The 15,933-nt window shown below is 42.6% G+C and overlaps 1 protein-coding gene across 1 annotated transcript in view; it reads right to left on the reverse strand.

The window, feature by feature from the left end:
* Positions 1-14,204, reverse strand: part of tex261 (testis expressed 261) — a 43,348-nt gene extending 29,144 nt beyond the window's left edge. The window contains exon 1 of the mRNA XM_084313706.1: positions 14,039-14,204. Within this exon, the coding sequence (XP_084169832.1) occupies positions 14,039-14,108 (70 nt within the window). The 5' untranslated portion in view covers positions 14,109-14,204. The remainder of the gene's footprint in view (positions 1-14,038) is intronic.
* Between the last annotated feature and the right edge of the window lie 1,729 nt (positions 14,205-15,933).

Below are 15,933 nucleotides of genomic sequence, written 5' to 3' on the forward strand. Positions count from 1 at the left end.
TCAAAGCGATCGCCCACACACACACACAGGCGAACGCTGAGATCTCAGCGAATACAACTCTGATTATCCCAAGACTTGTAAAATAGATTCCTTACCTCAGATCAGATGTTCTCCAAAAAGATCATTCCAATTCCTGATCGCCATTCCAAAAATCGATCGCTTTTATTGATCCAACGCTACATACTGTATTATGTATTCCACGCTGTTCTGAGGCTCCACAATGAATCAGATCGGCTCGGGTTACATGCCTGAGAAGTAAAGTGTGGATTCCGGATTTTTCTTTTCTCATCCATTTTCATTGAGTCCATTCCAAAAGGGTGCATTACCATCTGGGAGACGATAGGGGGCGGTTTTTTCACATCTGAGCTCCTACAGGGGCTGCATACCAACGGGAGACTCGGTTGATGAAATATGAATTCAGATCGCTAATAAAAAAATAAAACGATAATTGTCGTCGTGGGCATTCAGGCATTGGGCTGATAAAACGTCTTATCACGTTTTGGGCATTGAAAGTGTTAATAGTCCCTTTTTAATCATATCAACAAAGCTTGTTAATATAGTCCCTTTTTTATTTATTTTTTTTTAATCTTTTTCCCCCTCCATTTTCCTCCGATTTTTCTCCCATCCCAATGTTAGTCGTATGCCAATTCCCAATCCCTTCCTGGTCGCTGCGCACTTACCCCCCACAGTCAGATCATCTGGGAGAGTGGAGGCTATCACGTAGGGCTGGGCGATATAACGATAACGATAAATATCGCGATATATTTTAATAATCGATATCGAATACCGAAATAAAAAAAAATCGAAAAATCTTTTTTTTTAATTTTTTTTTATTAATTTTTTCTTTTTTTGTGACCTGCAACAGGGCAGTTTTAAAACCAGAGACGGTGGACAGACTTGTCTTTTTTGCCTGCAACTTAAAGTAATGGCTTTGCTTGTCCAAATGACAATACTGACCAAATTGAGATTTCTTTTTCTCTTGTCCATTTATTTTGTTTGCTTTCTAATTTAAAATACAGTTTGAAACCGTCTGTACACAGTAGGCTATGTGTGCTAGCAGAACTAGACTCCAGTCACGAGTCACGGTGCACACCAAACACGGTTTGTCCACCAAAAAAGCGCCAAAAGATCGAAAATAAACTAGCAGAGCCAGAACTGAGAACTGGAGTGTGAGGGGATGTAACACTAAAGATGGCGGCAATGACAAAGAATTGCTGCAAAATAAACATACATCTGTTGCTAAAAAAAAAAAAAAAAAAAAAAAAATTTAATACTTATAACAATTCGATAATTATCGATATTGAGAAATATGATAACATTATCATATCGTTATCGCGATATGATTTTTTTCCATATCGCCCAGCCCTACTATCACGTGCTTCCTCCGACACACGTCCAGCCAATCAACCGCTTCTTTTTACCTGGCAGCGCGGATCCTCCCTGAGAGGGCGTAGCGTGTGGAAGGATCACACTATCCCACTCAGGTCCTATCCGCGCTTAGCAGGCGCCCCGACCGAACTGTAGGAGTCGCTGTTTACAACGACCCGGACCCACCCCGCCAGCTTCTCCCACCCTCTAATACAGCCAATTGTATTAGTGTGAACGGCCAGCCAAGCTGGTGACAACCCCGGAGCTGTGAGCTGGATTCGAACAGGCAAATCCAGCTCACAGCTTCGGGGTTGGTGACGAACGCAATCTCCGCTACGCCACCTAACCGCCTATATAGTCCCTTTTTAATCATGTCAACAAAGCTTGTTAATATAGTAGTCCCTTTTTAATCATGTCAACAAAGCTTGTTAACACTTTCTCTGCCAAGGACGCCTAAACTCGTCATTCCCCGCCATGCTCATTCTGCCAATGACGCCGTAACACGTCATTGAGATCAATATTTCAAAAATCTGTGATCGCAATCATATTTCTCCCCCGGAGACTTGAGATCTACTGTTGATCCCCTCTCAACTCTCCAACGGTTCAAGAGCGCCATCTGGTGGCCGATCGGCGGATCGCCCAAACCGGAAACCGGAAACGGAAGCTGGTGCTCATTCCAATTCGGTCCGATCACTCGCTAATAGTCGCGGGACTCGAGCTAGACACAATGGATAGCAATCCGTTACCAATAACTCGATAAACAACATGATTTGGACGTATATATACTTTTTTTTTTTATATATATATATGCAGCTACTGTTTTATATATACTGTTTTTTAGTAATAACTAGAAAGTAATGGTATTTATTCAACAACAGGTGATTGATTAATGATACTGTATTATGGGGCTGCAGCACTGCAGATATACCCTACTCAGTCAAGGCTCCGGTGAAGTAGCACAGAGGATCTGTTGTGATTTTTGCACAATAAATATTCAACATTCTCTTTTGAGACTCCGCCTCAGACTCTTATCATTTGGCACTAAAAGCTAAACATTGTCACCGATATGGCTGTCCGCAACCCTCATTAATTGTGTGCGAGAGGTCGATCAGTGACCACGTTAGCTTGAGCTAAGTTAGCATGAGCTAACGTTAGATGGAAACAAGACAATATAACGTTACTGGTGAAAAAGTGATTTACCTTGGAATACTCCTGTGCCAACTTGCTGTACTTTGCTTGCAGGTCTGCAGCCATTATTGCTGGATTATGAATAGCCCCAACTTTAGCCAAGGTAACGTTAAGCTAAAACTAGCTCTTCAGCTAATGCTAATAACACCAGCAAGCGAACCCATCAGAGCTCCCCGTCAACACCCCTCTCTCGGGACGATGGCATTTAAGAAAGTATCTGCTGTTAAAATGACAAACAGCATTGACACTTTAATTCACGGTCGGTTAAACACACGTTTGTTTTATAATGCTCACAGCAGACCGCAGTGTTGTTGATAAATTACGTGGGGCCGGGGGGATTTAAGTTCAGCAAAAAAAGGTTGACCATACCGTTGCAATCGTACGGTGCACAGCCCGTACTGTACCGGAGGACCACATTGACGCGGTACAGTACGTATCCGTGTACCGTTACACCCCTAGTTGCTACACCCTGAACAATAGATACTTGATGTTGAATGGGCCATAGTAATGTCAATTTAGCAATACAATTTAAAAAGTTATAGCCCTGCAAAGAAGGGGAACTTCTCCATAGACAAATAGAGCTGGCAGAGGATGGTATAATGATGTACATAAGCCTGGTGAAGAAAGTGTTAATATAGTCCCTTTTTAATCCCATCAACAAAGCTCATTAACACTTTGGATGCCACGGATGACATAACACGTGTTATCAGCCCGCCCCCTGAATGCCCACGACGACAAATATTGCTTTATTTTTTTATTTATTAAAGAAAAAAAAGTTTGAATGCATTTTTTTTTGTATTCTACTCTTTATAGCATAATATAGCCTGCCTCTAGTCTAAATGTCTATCTTTAGAGGATGACTTTGCAGCATGAATATTATTTGGGATTCGGCAAGCACGCATTCGTTATTGAAAGTGAAACACGGATTCGAAGTCTCCCCTCTGGTCGTGCGCCGTTCACTCGGTGTCGCGGGCAGGGGTGGTAGCGCCCGGCGGTTACCCCCCCGACCCTTTCTTCTTCTTCTTATTATTATAAAGTTACTACTTATGATTAACAAAGGCATTCATTTTGTGGCATTAACGTTATATAGTTACAAGTTCAATAACATCAGCGTATTTACCGGACCATAGCAAGGCAAGCATTACTCAATTCATATCTCAGTTCCTTCCTTTGCTCAGAGCGTGCTGAGTTGTGCCCATTCTGCGGTCTGTTAAAGTTTTCAATCAGTGTGTATAGAACAAAGGGCTTTTATTATAACATTCGTTGCAGTAAAATCATTATGCCTCGTTTAGTCCTGTGGAGCGCTGGTAGTCCACTCTGGCGGGGAGCTAACGTTATTAGCCTTGTTGTGAGATCTGATCAATGGCTGACATCCAGGAAGTAAAAAACAAATATGCGCTTGCCGATTGGTGGTAACAGCAGAGGCGGGTGCAAGCGGTGTGACGTAATGAGTCATTGATAAGCGACGGGCAGATTAGACACATAGCCATAATTTAAAACATAGATTAGGCGATATTAACGCTAACATTGAAGTGGATGATGGGCATTCAAGGGGGTAAAAAGGAAAACACGTCCGGCTCTGAAAGTGTTAAGAGATGACCGTTTTATTGTAAATGACAGATCTCAAGGTACTCATTAGTCTTATTATGACCAAACATGTAACTTACTCGCATGGAAGTATATACTTGAAATTTGACTAAAGAAGTAGGCTAAACTTTTTTTTTTTTAATAATAATATATATTTTTTTAAAGCTGTTACTAACAAAAATCAACTTAGACTAGCCTAGCTTAAAACTCCGGGAGAGGTGTTTTTGGCCAACAGATAGGCTAGCTGGTCCGTATACGTCCGTATACGCTTCCATTAATTTGTGCTAAGCTAGGTTAGCTTTCAGCTGGATAGTTTTTCTACTGAACGCACGGAGAGGAAATTGGTATGCAGGGCACGAAATTAACTTTTTGACTCACCGGCCAGTGGCGGGTAGATGGGAAAATTCTACCCGCCAAGCATATTTCTTACGGGCCAAAAAAAATACGCATTTTTGTGTCGCATATATAAAAAATGTTCAGTACATTTCAAGTAGATAAGCTATTACGTTGAAGAATAGACACTTAAAGAGGCCAGAGTTAAATTTGTACTCTCTCTCTCTCTCTGAAGTGACTTCTCGCTATCTGCAAACAGCTCCACTGTCTGTGTGTATACTTAGTAGGGATGCACCGAATGGGAAATTCTTGGCCGAAACCGATACCGAAAATAGAAAACAGTTGGCCGAAAGCCGAAAGGCCGAAAATTATTCATAGAATAGATTTTTTTTTACCAATGTTGTGGAACATTATGATTATGGAAAAATATGATTATGGCAAAACTTAACTTAAATAATAAATAATCACTATTATGGGTCCATAAAGCCATCCATCAGCATAGGGCTGGGCGATATGGCCAAAAACGTTATCGCGATAAAATTATAAAATTATTTTCATATAACTCGATATCGATAATTATCGTCGATATAATGTCTGTCAAGTTTAATTAACTTATTATGCCCGGCGCCGATGGACGGGCTATTAATATAGACTTGTTTTGTTGCTGTGAATGTCTCGAGAGTCGAGTTGATGTCGTCATCAGTCCGCGCACGTTAGCAGTTAGCCAAAGCAAGCGGAGTATCTCATGACAATGTACTAAAAATGACCCTAAAATACTCTGTTCCGCCCAATTCATTGCAACGACGTCCACCGTATACCCCACACTACTATAACAGTTACCCTCAGAATTCAAAACACACACCAACTCGGCAGGTAACCTGTAAAATAGCGCCGTGCAAGCTAATTAGCCCTAGCCAGCCTCGTTTCCGAGCGGAGTATCTCATGACAATGCACTAAAAATGACCCTAAAATACTCTGTTCCGCCCAATTCATTGCAACGACGTCCACCGTATACCCCACACTACTATAACAGTTACCCTTAGAATTCAAAACACACACCAACTTGGCAGGTAAACTGTAAAATAGCACCGTGCAAGCTAATTAGCCCTAGCCAGCCTTGTTTACTGAGTAGTTCTACCTCCGCGTCTCCTTCCGGGTCTCCTTCCGCTATCGGCCATCTCCTTCACTGATTGGTTGTTAGTGCGTGTGCTCATATCCAAGCTTGGAAAATCGATATATCGAAACTTTGCGACCACGTTTCATGTTTATTTCGAGGAAATAATTTATCGCGATAGTTATCGTTATCGTTTTATCGCCCAGCCCTAATTCAGCACTTAATCTGAATGCATACAGTACATTAATTCCATCTTTTCTCTGGCTGTGCAGCGGACATCTGTGCTCTACTGAGCGCACCTTTCTAGTCCCCAGCTGAATGTGCTCGCTTGACTCGGCACAGTAGACGCGCGACAGACAGACAGCGTCAATGTGAGAAACACAATCCCCCCCCCCTCTCGCTCTGAATAATATGCATATTAGATCACTCAGTGATTAACCGCGACGGGCATATAGTAAATAAGGATATAAAAGCATGTTAAAGACGCATTTATTGGACGCGTTGCGCGCTGAGTTTACATAGAAACAGCGCGACTCCCGACAGCGCGACATCATCACAACAACACGCGTTAGGTTACAGGTTGTTTCTGTTTCGGTGACATATTTTCGGTGAAAAAACTCTTTCGGCCAAAAGCCGAAAGGCCATTTTTGGCCATTTTCGGCCGAACGTTTTCGGCCACCGACATTTCGGTGCATCCCTAATACTTAGTAGCCTCCAGATGCAGCCAGGATTCTCCGGCGCTGCAGCTGGACCTATTGGTATACTGTGCTTTGGTCAAATCACATTCAGCATGCCCTCAGCTCGAATACGCATCGAATCAATGTTATAAGACATTGATATCAGGAGCTATCTGTAGCTACTGCTAGCCGGCTAGATAACGTTAAGACAACACCTCAGTGAACTATTTAGTTTACTGGGACATATAGAGCTAACGTGAGCTAACGTTGCCTACCGAGCAAACAGAGGTATCATGCACTCGACTATTGCTGGAGCATTTGTTGATATCAGCAGCTATCAGTAGCTAGCCAGCTAGATACCGTTAGACAATGCCTCATGTATTAAACTAAAAGTGAATAGTTGACTGGGTCATTGTTTAAACAGTAACGTTAGCTCACGGAGGTACGCACTAGACTAGAGCAGACTGCCAGAGGCAATAGGAGCCTCTGTGTTGATGCGAGCAGAAGCACGGACTGGGGCGGATATGACTCGTTGCCACAGGTTTTTTCAAAATAAGAGTATCATATGAACCGAACGTTGCTAACTGCCGGAGCCATCGATATTATGACTGGAGCTGCGCTTGGGGCGGAAATGAGACCCGCACAGGATTTTCAAAATAAGAGTATCGATATGAACTACACGCCAGGTGGCGGGCAGACCTCTCAGTGTCACTCGCCAAACCGAAAATCTGCCCGCCAATGGCGGGTGGCGGGCTCCAATTTCGTGCCCTGATCACGTGTACATTGTATATTGCACTCTGGTTAGATGCAAACTTATTTCCGTTGTACTTTATAATGCTGTATAATGACAATACATTTGAATCTACTTCTCATCTATTTATTGTAGTACAGCACTTCAGTTCAACATACTTGTATTCAAAATGCTGAATGTAAGAGTATTCTCCACTTGCACAACCTGAAAGTAGGCACTTCCGGCTGACTTCCGGTTGCGAATGGTACTTCCTGTCCCATCCAAATACATTGGTTTTAGCTACTTTTCTCCCGTTATTTAAACAACTTTGTCGTCACAGAGAGGCAATGAAACGTTTGTATTATTATAGTATAGAATGTATTTAATAAGCAAATGTTTGTCAGCAGGGTTTTTGGGCTGTATTTCATGTAAAGTTCACTGTTAGTTTACTTGCTCACGCTAATTAAGGCTAATGCTGGCTAACAGAAGCTAGCGCAAGAAACGACGCCGCAAAGTATTGTTTATAGTGCATTTCTTGCCACCTTATAGCATTTGTACATTTGTATGACAGTCTATAATGCTCCTGTGAGGTTTTTCCGGTCGTTTTGGTAATGATTTTCACTATAAAATCATATTTCTAAATGACAGGAAGTTGATGAAAACTGTCCGGGATAGCTTTGAGCTAACGATCTTTCCCATTCTAAACGTAACGTTAGTTGTTCAAAACAACGTTACGTAACGTTAGCCAGCAAGCTGCAGCCTGCTACAGTTAGAAGCTAATGTTGAGGAACAAATTATATAGACGGGTAATGTTTTGAACAAGTAACGTTACGTTTAGAAGCTTGCTGGCTAACGTTAGCTTCTAACTGTAGCAGGCTGCAGCTTGCTGGCTAACGTTAGCTTCTAACTGTAGCAGGCTGCAGCTTGCTGGCTAACATTAGCTTCTAACTGTAGCAGGCTGCAGCTTGCTGGCTAACGTTAGCTTCTAACTGTAGCAGGCTGCAGTTAGTTTACAAAACATTACCTGTCTATATAACGTTGAGGAACAAATTATATAGACAGGTAATGTTTTGAACAACTAACGTTACGTTTAGAATGGAAAAGATCGTTAGCTCAAAGCTATCCCGGACAGTTTATCAACTTCCTGTCATTTAGAAATATGATTTTATAGTGAAAATCATTACCAAAACGTCCGGTAAAACCTCACGGGAGCATTATAGACTGTCATACAAATGTACAAATGCTATAAGGTGGCAAGAAATGCACTATAAACAATACTTTGCGGCGTCGTTTCTTGCGCTAGCTTCTGTTAGCCAGCATTAGCCTTAATTAGCGTGAGCAAGTAAACTAACAGTGAACGTTTTTACATGAAATACAGCCCAAAAACCCTGCTGACAAACGTTTGCTTATTAAATACATTCTATACTATAATAATTAGGGATGCACGATAATTATCGGGCCGATAATTATCGGGCCGATATCAGCAATTATGACGTCATCCCGATAAACTCGATAACGTTATTGATAGCTCCGATAACATATAATACATTTTTTGGTTAAAAGAAATCCGGTGTGGGTGGATTTGGATGAAGGGCGCTTGTTTTTATTATAGCCTCCTCCCATTTTGCCAGTACTGTGGTAAAACTGATAGCGTGTGGTTTAGGAACAGGGAGTTTTTCACAAATCCAGCGCTCCCTTTCTTGGCTGTGACGTAGTCACGTTACATTCGGAGACAGACAGTCGATCTGCCAATTACGTCCCACGGCTTGCACCCACCTCTTCTTCTTACCACCAATCAGAAGCTCTCGTTCGTTTATTTACCTCCGGATTGTCAGCCATTACTCTACTCTGAGCTAACGTTATCTCCCCGCCAGCCACATTGACAAGTACCAGCGCTTATACATTACTGGCAAATGTCTTGTTGCACTTGTGGCAACGAGCGTTGTCAGCATCGACTTTAGTAAAATAGACCCAGACTTTTGAACATTTCGTTCTGTCCGCCATTATGAGAGCAGAGCTGTCTGTACTCACTCGGCAGCGCAGCACCCGTGTGAGTGAGTGTGTGTGTGTGTGTGTGTGTGTGTGTGAGTGAGTGTGTGTGTGAGTGAGTGTGTGGGAGGAGAAGAGAGGAGAGAGCAGGCAGCCCGCTCGCGTGTTGCTTTTTAACAGAGACACAGAGGCAGGAGAGATATAGACAACGGCCAACAAGATTAGTTTGCGACGTTTAAATTCCTCAAAAAAAAACTCCATCATAGCAGTACCGATGACGTCGGAGCTTATAAATACTCCAAAAAAAATGTTTTGATAAGAAAATATATATATATATATATATAGTTAAAAAAAATATAATACAATAAATATCGGTTATCGGTATCGGCTTGAGGAGCATAAAGTTATCGGTATCGGGGTAAAAAAATCAATATCGTGCATCCCTAATAATAATAAACGTTTCATTGCCTCTCTGTGACGACAAAGTTGTTTAAATAACGGGAGAAAAGTAGCTAAAACCAATGTATTTGGATGGGACAGGAAGTACCATTCGCAACCGGAAGTCAGCCGGAAGTGCCTACTTTCAGGTTGTGCAAGTGGAGAATGTGGCCTTGTCACGACTGTATAGTCTTAAACGTGTTGACCCAACATCATGGGGTGAATGTGAGGCATACCTTGTCTATATGAATGCAGTCCCATTGACCATTCACCATTTAGTCAGTTTATCAATACAGGTCTACTAGATAAAGGTTCAGTTCAGAAATTAGTGCTACGTGTCTCGCAAGATGCAACGGAGTGTGTGAACGATGGGGGCAATGTCCTCGAGGGTCGCCATGTTCACTCATGTTTACGTTGTGCAAAAGAGGTTGTCAACAGAGGTGCGTTGGCTCATGAGACGGGGCTGCGTGTATGCCTTCTACAACAGAACTGCGTTTCCGCGTTCAAGTTTTGCGCTCTGATTGGCCAGGTCATGTGACATGTGCGCCAATCGTGGGACAGCAAGTTCTGCACCTATTTCCGGGTCTAACAGCCTGCAAACTACCTGGCGTTCTATCGCCATGCTCTAAGACAAACTCTAACCTTAAACAACTTCGAAAGAGTGCCTAAGCTTAACCGTCGGAATCAGGGCAGGCGTTCTATCGCCATGCTCTAAGACAAACTCTAACCTTAACCAACTTCGAAAGAGTGCCTAAGCTTAACAAGTGTAGAAACTTGCGGTCCCACGATTGAGCGTACATGTCACATGACCAGAAATGACCTGGCCAATCAGAGACACGGAAACGCAGTTCTGTTGTAGAAGGCATTCAGGCGACGGGGCTGCACGCCGTGCAACCGGCTCTGTGAGCAGAAGCACGCGCACGCACATGCACGGATGTGCACACGTGTGCATGCACACAGGAATGCGCTGCACTCGACTGATGCGCCAACTCGCTAAGTATACCCACCTGGCTACTTTGCATAACAATAGCACCGGTCGTCAGGTGTGTTCAAATACGTTCTCAGATACATTCACACAAAACTTGCGAATGAAATGTGTTACATTCCATTCGTAGAGGCAATTAGGCACTGTCTTTATGCGAGGGAACATTTATGCGCATGCGCGGGAGCGTGCAACCAGCTTTGAAATCAGCAACGCAACACTGGTTGTCAAGGAAGATATTGGTCCTAGTGGATACTGCTAGTCGTGTTGCAGCCAATGTTGTTAAAATAAAGTACATCTCTCAGCACAATCCAGGCTGTGCTTCAATCATACCGGAAACCCAGCTCCTCCTTAGTTAGCCACAGAACCAGGGTACAAAATAGTCACACGCCCAGCGCCACAGGCTTGTAGATTTAATGTTTGGCCGTCATAAATTAAGGCCTGGGCGCCATCTGGCGGCCAACAAAATCCACTGCATGCGTCGGCATTAATATGATGCGGGGAGTAGCCTCCAGCTGGAGGGAGAAATGTCGTGGGAGCGGGCGAAAGTTGCCCAATCTGGAACAATCTCCGGGGCTGCAGCTGGACCCTATTGGATGCGGGCGTGGTGAGTTGAAACGAAAGTGAAACTGTGTGTGTGTGTGTGTCACGTCTCACGTGTCCGTTCTAATGTTTACAAACAATGAACCTTTAAATGTAAATGAGATGCGCTCTGCTCACGAGATCAAGTTTGTAACATGAGACGCACACGAGGTCTGTCTTCATCCGTTCTTTAGCCTACAAAAAAAACCTGCAATCGTGTTTTTGATTGTGCTCTGATATTTAATTTTGCATTTGATTTGACCAAATATGTGGAGGCATATTTTGTACCCTGGTTATTTCGCGTTTGTAACGTCATAACATCAGTGGAGGCTGCTGACTGATTAATAATAAGCTCTCTTTATTTCGCGGAGCATAATGTGATTTCGCGTTTGTAACGTCATAACATCAGTGGAGGCTGCTGACTGATTAATAATAAGCTCTCTTTATTTCGCGGAGCATAATGTATAATGTTATTTCGTTGGATTTGTTTATCTTGTTTGAAGTTGTTTTAATATGTTCTTTAATTCTTTTGCTTCCATATTGTAAATAAATTCGCAATAAATTATTTGCATTTAAAACTATTAACGCTGACTCATTCCTTCAGTCCACTCAAAATTATGCTAATATTCCTTATGTTGTTTATGATATTAATTGAAAATAGCATACGAGAGTATTATATAGTAATAATAACACATGGCGATATACTAAAAAGCTATTTATAATTTTTGGCTGGTAAAAAATCTGGATGGCTGGTAGTTTTTAAAATCTACCAGCCAAATGGCTGGTAAGTCAAAAAGTTAAGTTTGTTCCCTGCGACAGAACTAATGTAAAGTGTATGGCAGGGATCGGCAATAGGCGGCCCGCGGGCCGACATTGGCCCGCCAGCAATAATTTCTGGCCCGTCAGATTATTTTGAGAATATGATATTTATTTTACGCGCAGGAAATATTCACTCGGGACGCCAGGGTGTCTTTTATTGTGAAGCTGTATCTATCTACCGGTAGTCATCAATAGCACTATAGCCAATTGAAATGCTAGAAATGGTCACGTGGACTGGGAGAACCAATGGAATAGTCCCTAACGAACTTTCACTTCCGCGTTCGAGATGGAGCGAGTAACAAAATGTGTTAAAAAACAAAACAAACATCTTTGGATAGGGAAATGCAACAGGGAAATATAACGCTTCTTTTAATAAACAGGAGCTATACTTAAAATACGGGTTTATTGCAACAGGTCGGTGATTCTTGCGTGCCGAGCCGACGTCCTCTCTGCATAATATGTGGCGACAACAACAACGAGGAAATGGTTGTTATTACAACTGTGTTCAAGTTGGCAGATAAAGTAGCTGCATTCAACGCCAATCTGGAATTGGAGGGCGGCGAGTGGATATGTGACATGTTTCAAACATTAGCAGGGATTTTGGAGGACTGAACAACAAACAAGGTATGGTGAGTCGTGTTTTCATGCATTCTGTCTTCTGATCTGTTCATCACCCGCCGCGGTGATCTGCAACAGCTGATCTGCTGTTCATGAATGAATGAATGAAAACTTTATTTAACAGATTGCAGAATGGGTACAATACAGTACGGCGCAATACACACAATTGTTAAGCTGATCTGCAACAGCTGAGAGCTGTTCATGAATGAATGGATGAGTGAGAACTTTGTTTGGCGGATTGCAGAGTGGGTGCAGTGCAGTGCGGCGCAGTGCACACGGTTGTTGGGGGGATGCAGACCAGAGAAAAACGTTTGTCTTTTTTCAATATCAGTATATTAAATTAGCCATTGTTTTTGATCCTGGCCCGCGAAGCAACGGCTTGGGGAAAATCTGGCCCGTGGGCAAATCTAATTGGCGACCCCTGGTGTATGGGGTCACTGTAAAAAAGCAACATGCTCGGCAGCTCGGAAACAAACTCCTCTGCTTTTGGTGCACTAGGTTTCGATGTTTATTTCATACAAGTTGTACAGACTGAAGCTTGGCCCCTTTACTTTACAGTAATCTTCCGGAGCCGTGGGTATTCACTATAACCTGTATGTATGAAGTACAGAATGGATTGCGCTGAGAAAGGACTCTACCAAAAGACATCATTGCCAAGTAGGAAATGTGGCTAGAGGTCCGAAATTCTGAACCAACCCTCAGCGAGAAGGTTTATAGTGTTGTGTTGTTAACTGCCTGTACATTTATAATAATGACATTAAAAAGGCAAAAGGCTACTCAGTCCAGAATCAGCAGGAATGTATGTTGTTGACAGGTTTAATAAATGCCAGGAAAGGGAATAACTGAATTGAGCAAAATGCATGATCATGTCGGGATTCGGCCTGCACGACGTCCTCAGTTTGACAGCTCCATATGTCCCTATACCATAAATGTCATGTATGTTGTGTATGTCATAAATGTCACTATGAATTGAAAATGGGGGACCCTGATGTAAACAAGACAAACGTCTTTCTCTTGTCTCTGCATTCCCTTAACAATTGTGTGTATTGAGCCGTACTGTATTGTACACCAACTCTGCAATCTGTTAAATAAAGTTGTCATTCATTCATTCACTCCTGTCACCACACCTGTGCAAGCTTTATGATACGTGGCCAGGTGACTGATGACAGCTTGTCAACGTGGACTCTGCCTCCGCGTACAGGAGCTCTATTTTCTTGCAGACAGCAGACACAGCTGACATGTACCTAGAATCAGTGTCGTCTGTTTGCTTTTGCTCATCAGCTGCACATCCTTGCGCTGCTCTTTTGACGGGTCGTCCAAAATGAAACGAGCCCTGCTGTAATGTTAGCTGGCTCACGTTAGCTTGTAAGATAACGACAGCTAACGTTCACTACTGTAGCTTAGTCGGCTGCTAGTGCTACTCCCTTTTCGATCTGTCAGCAGTAGCTACGTTAGCTACAAGATCATAGTACATGCTGATGCATCGATTAACTTATTAATTATAATAAGCCGGTGGAGAGATAGAAAGGAATGCTAACTGCGAGTTCTAGGCTCGGCTGCCTGGGGCTTGGCTAGCGTTAGCTAGCATCTTCAGCGACTGCCAGTCAACTTACCAATTGCTAGAGTGACGAAGGATATTTGTATCACCAGCGACAACCAACTCAGTAAATAAATAAACCACATCTCTTTGCATGTGAAGCAGCACACATAAATATGAAAAATATTACAAAAAATGACTGTGTTAGCTGCTAATGTGTCAAAGTTCCTCCTCCCACTGTGTCTTTCTTCTTCAGATGCTGAGGAGAACGCGACAAGAACCTCCGTCTCAAGGAGGAACTGCCTCGTTATGGCTATAGCGCCAGTGCTGGCTGGAGGGGGATATTGCAGCATTTTGTTGATTGAGGCTGCAGACACACAAAGGCAACGTTGTTGTTGTTGTGTTTTTATTTTGGGGAAAGCATTGAAACAGTTCAAGACAGACTCAAATAAATGTTTGGAGTGAAACCGAGGGAGGGTGCTGAGCCATTGATTTAGGCTATGAGCTAACCATATACAGTACATTAGCCTATCCACATAATAATAATAATAATAATAATAATAATAATAATAATAATAATAATAATAATAATAATAATAATAATAATAATAATAATAATAATAATGATTGCCATTGTGTTGAAGTACTATGAGAGGTAACATAAAAAAAATCCTGGACCCTCTCACCCTGTGCCCTTTGTTTTGTGTGCGCATGTGTGCATACGTGTGTTTGTGTGTGTGTATGTATGTGTACTGTATGCGCGTACGTGTGTTTGTGTGTGCATGCTTGTGTGTTTAGGCCTGCCCTTTTACTAAAGGATCTACGTCTATTGCTGCATAACCTACTATCCACCTCTCTTTCACCCATTCACACTCCCTCACACACACACACACACACACACACACACACACACACACACACACACACACACACACACACACACACACTCCCTCACACACACACACACACACACGCACACACACACACACACACACACACACACACACACACACACACACGCACACCTCACCCATAGAGCTTGCAGGCACATGGGCTGACTAACTAGGGAATGGGGTATAGCAACACTATTTCAAAAGCGTTATTCCAAACACCTTTGAGATTCCGGGGGGTGAAAACAATGAAAAATTGATGTTCTCCACATAATAAAAATGTATGTCTGGAAGTGAAAAAGCCGCCTGTCTGGTAAAAGAGCTAAATAAAATAAATATATAATATGGCAAACAGTGTGAAGACACTAAAATGGTGTCAGAGCCTAAGGTGATAGTAATTCCATCCCCTCTTCAAATGCTTTTAACAAAGAGAGGTAGGTGTGTGTGTGTGCATGTGCATGTGTGTGCGTAAGTATTCATAACGGTATTTATGTGTATGCACACGCAAGTATGAACACTCGTGTGTGTGTGTGTGTGTGCAAACGTGTGTGTGCAGCGTGCATACAGGATGTGTGTGTGTGTGTGGGGAGGTGTGAAAACAAAAGCCCCCTCCTGTGTGTCCCTGCTACTTTCAGCGGTGAAGCCTTTGGATGATCTGAGGGCTCTTATCTCAACGACACCTCTGGGCTCTGAATGTATGAGTGTATAAAAGTGCCTAAATGGGCGCCTCCATCCCTGGGTGTGGAACACCTAGGGAGAGACAGGAGAGAAAGAGAGAGAGAGAGACGGGGAGTTGGGGTGGTGGGGTGTTATGAGTGTTTTGGTGTGGTTTTTTTTTTAGTTTTTTTCATAGACTGTATTGCCCGGGTAGAAAATGAAACGGAGAGACATTGTCGACCCACTCAAAGACCACTTTTTTTTCAAGATCTTTATTCATCCTTCTCCCTCCGAAGGTCGACCCGTAATTTTCACGACATTCAATTTGTAAGTCACTGAAGCACTTTATGAACATATTCATTCAATTATTATAATTATTTTTAGTTTCCTTTTAAACCCCAAAAAAAATTGGTATATTCACTGA

Source organism: Notolepis coatsorum (genome assembly GCF_963971535.1).
Source record: "Notolepis coatsorum genome assembly, chromosome: 4".
Lineage (NCBI taxonomy): Eukaryota > Metazoa > Chordata > Actinopteri > Aulopiformes > Paralepididae > Notolepis > Notolepis coatsorum.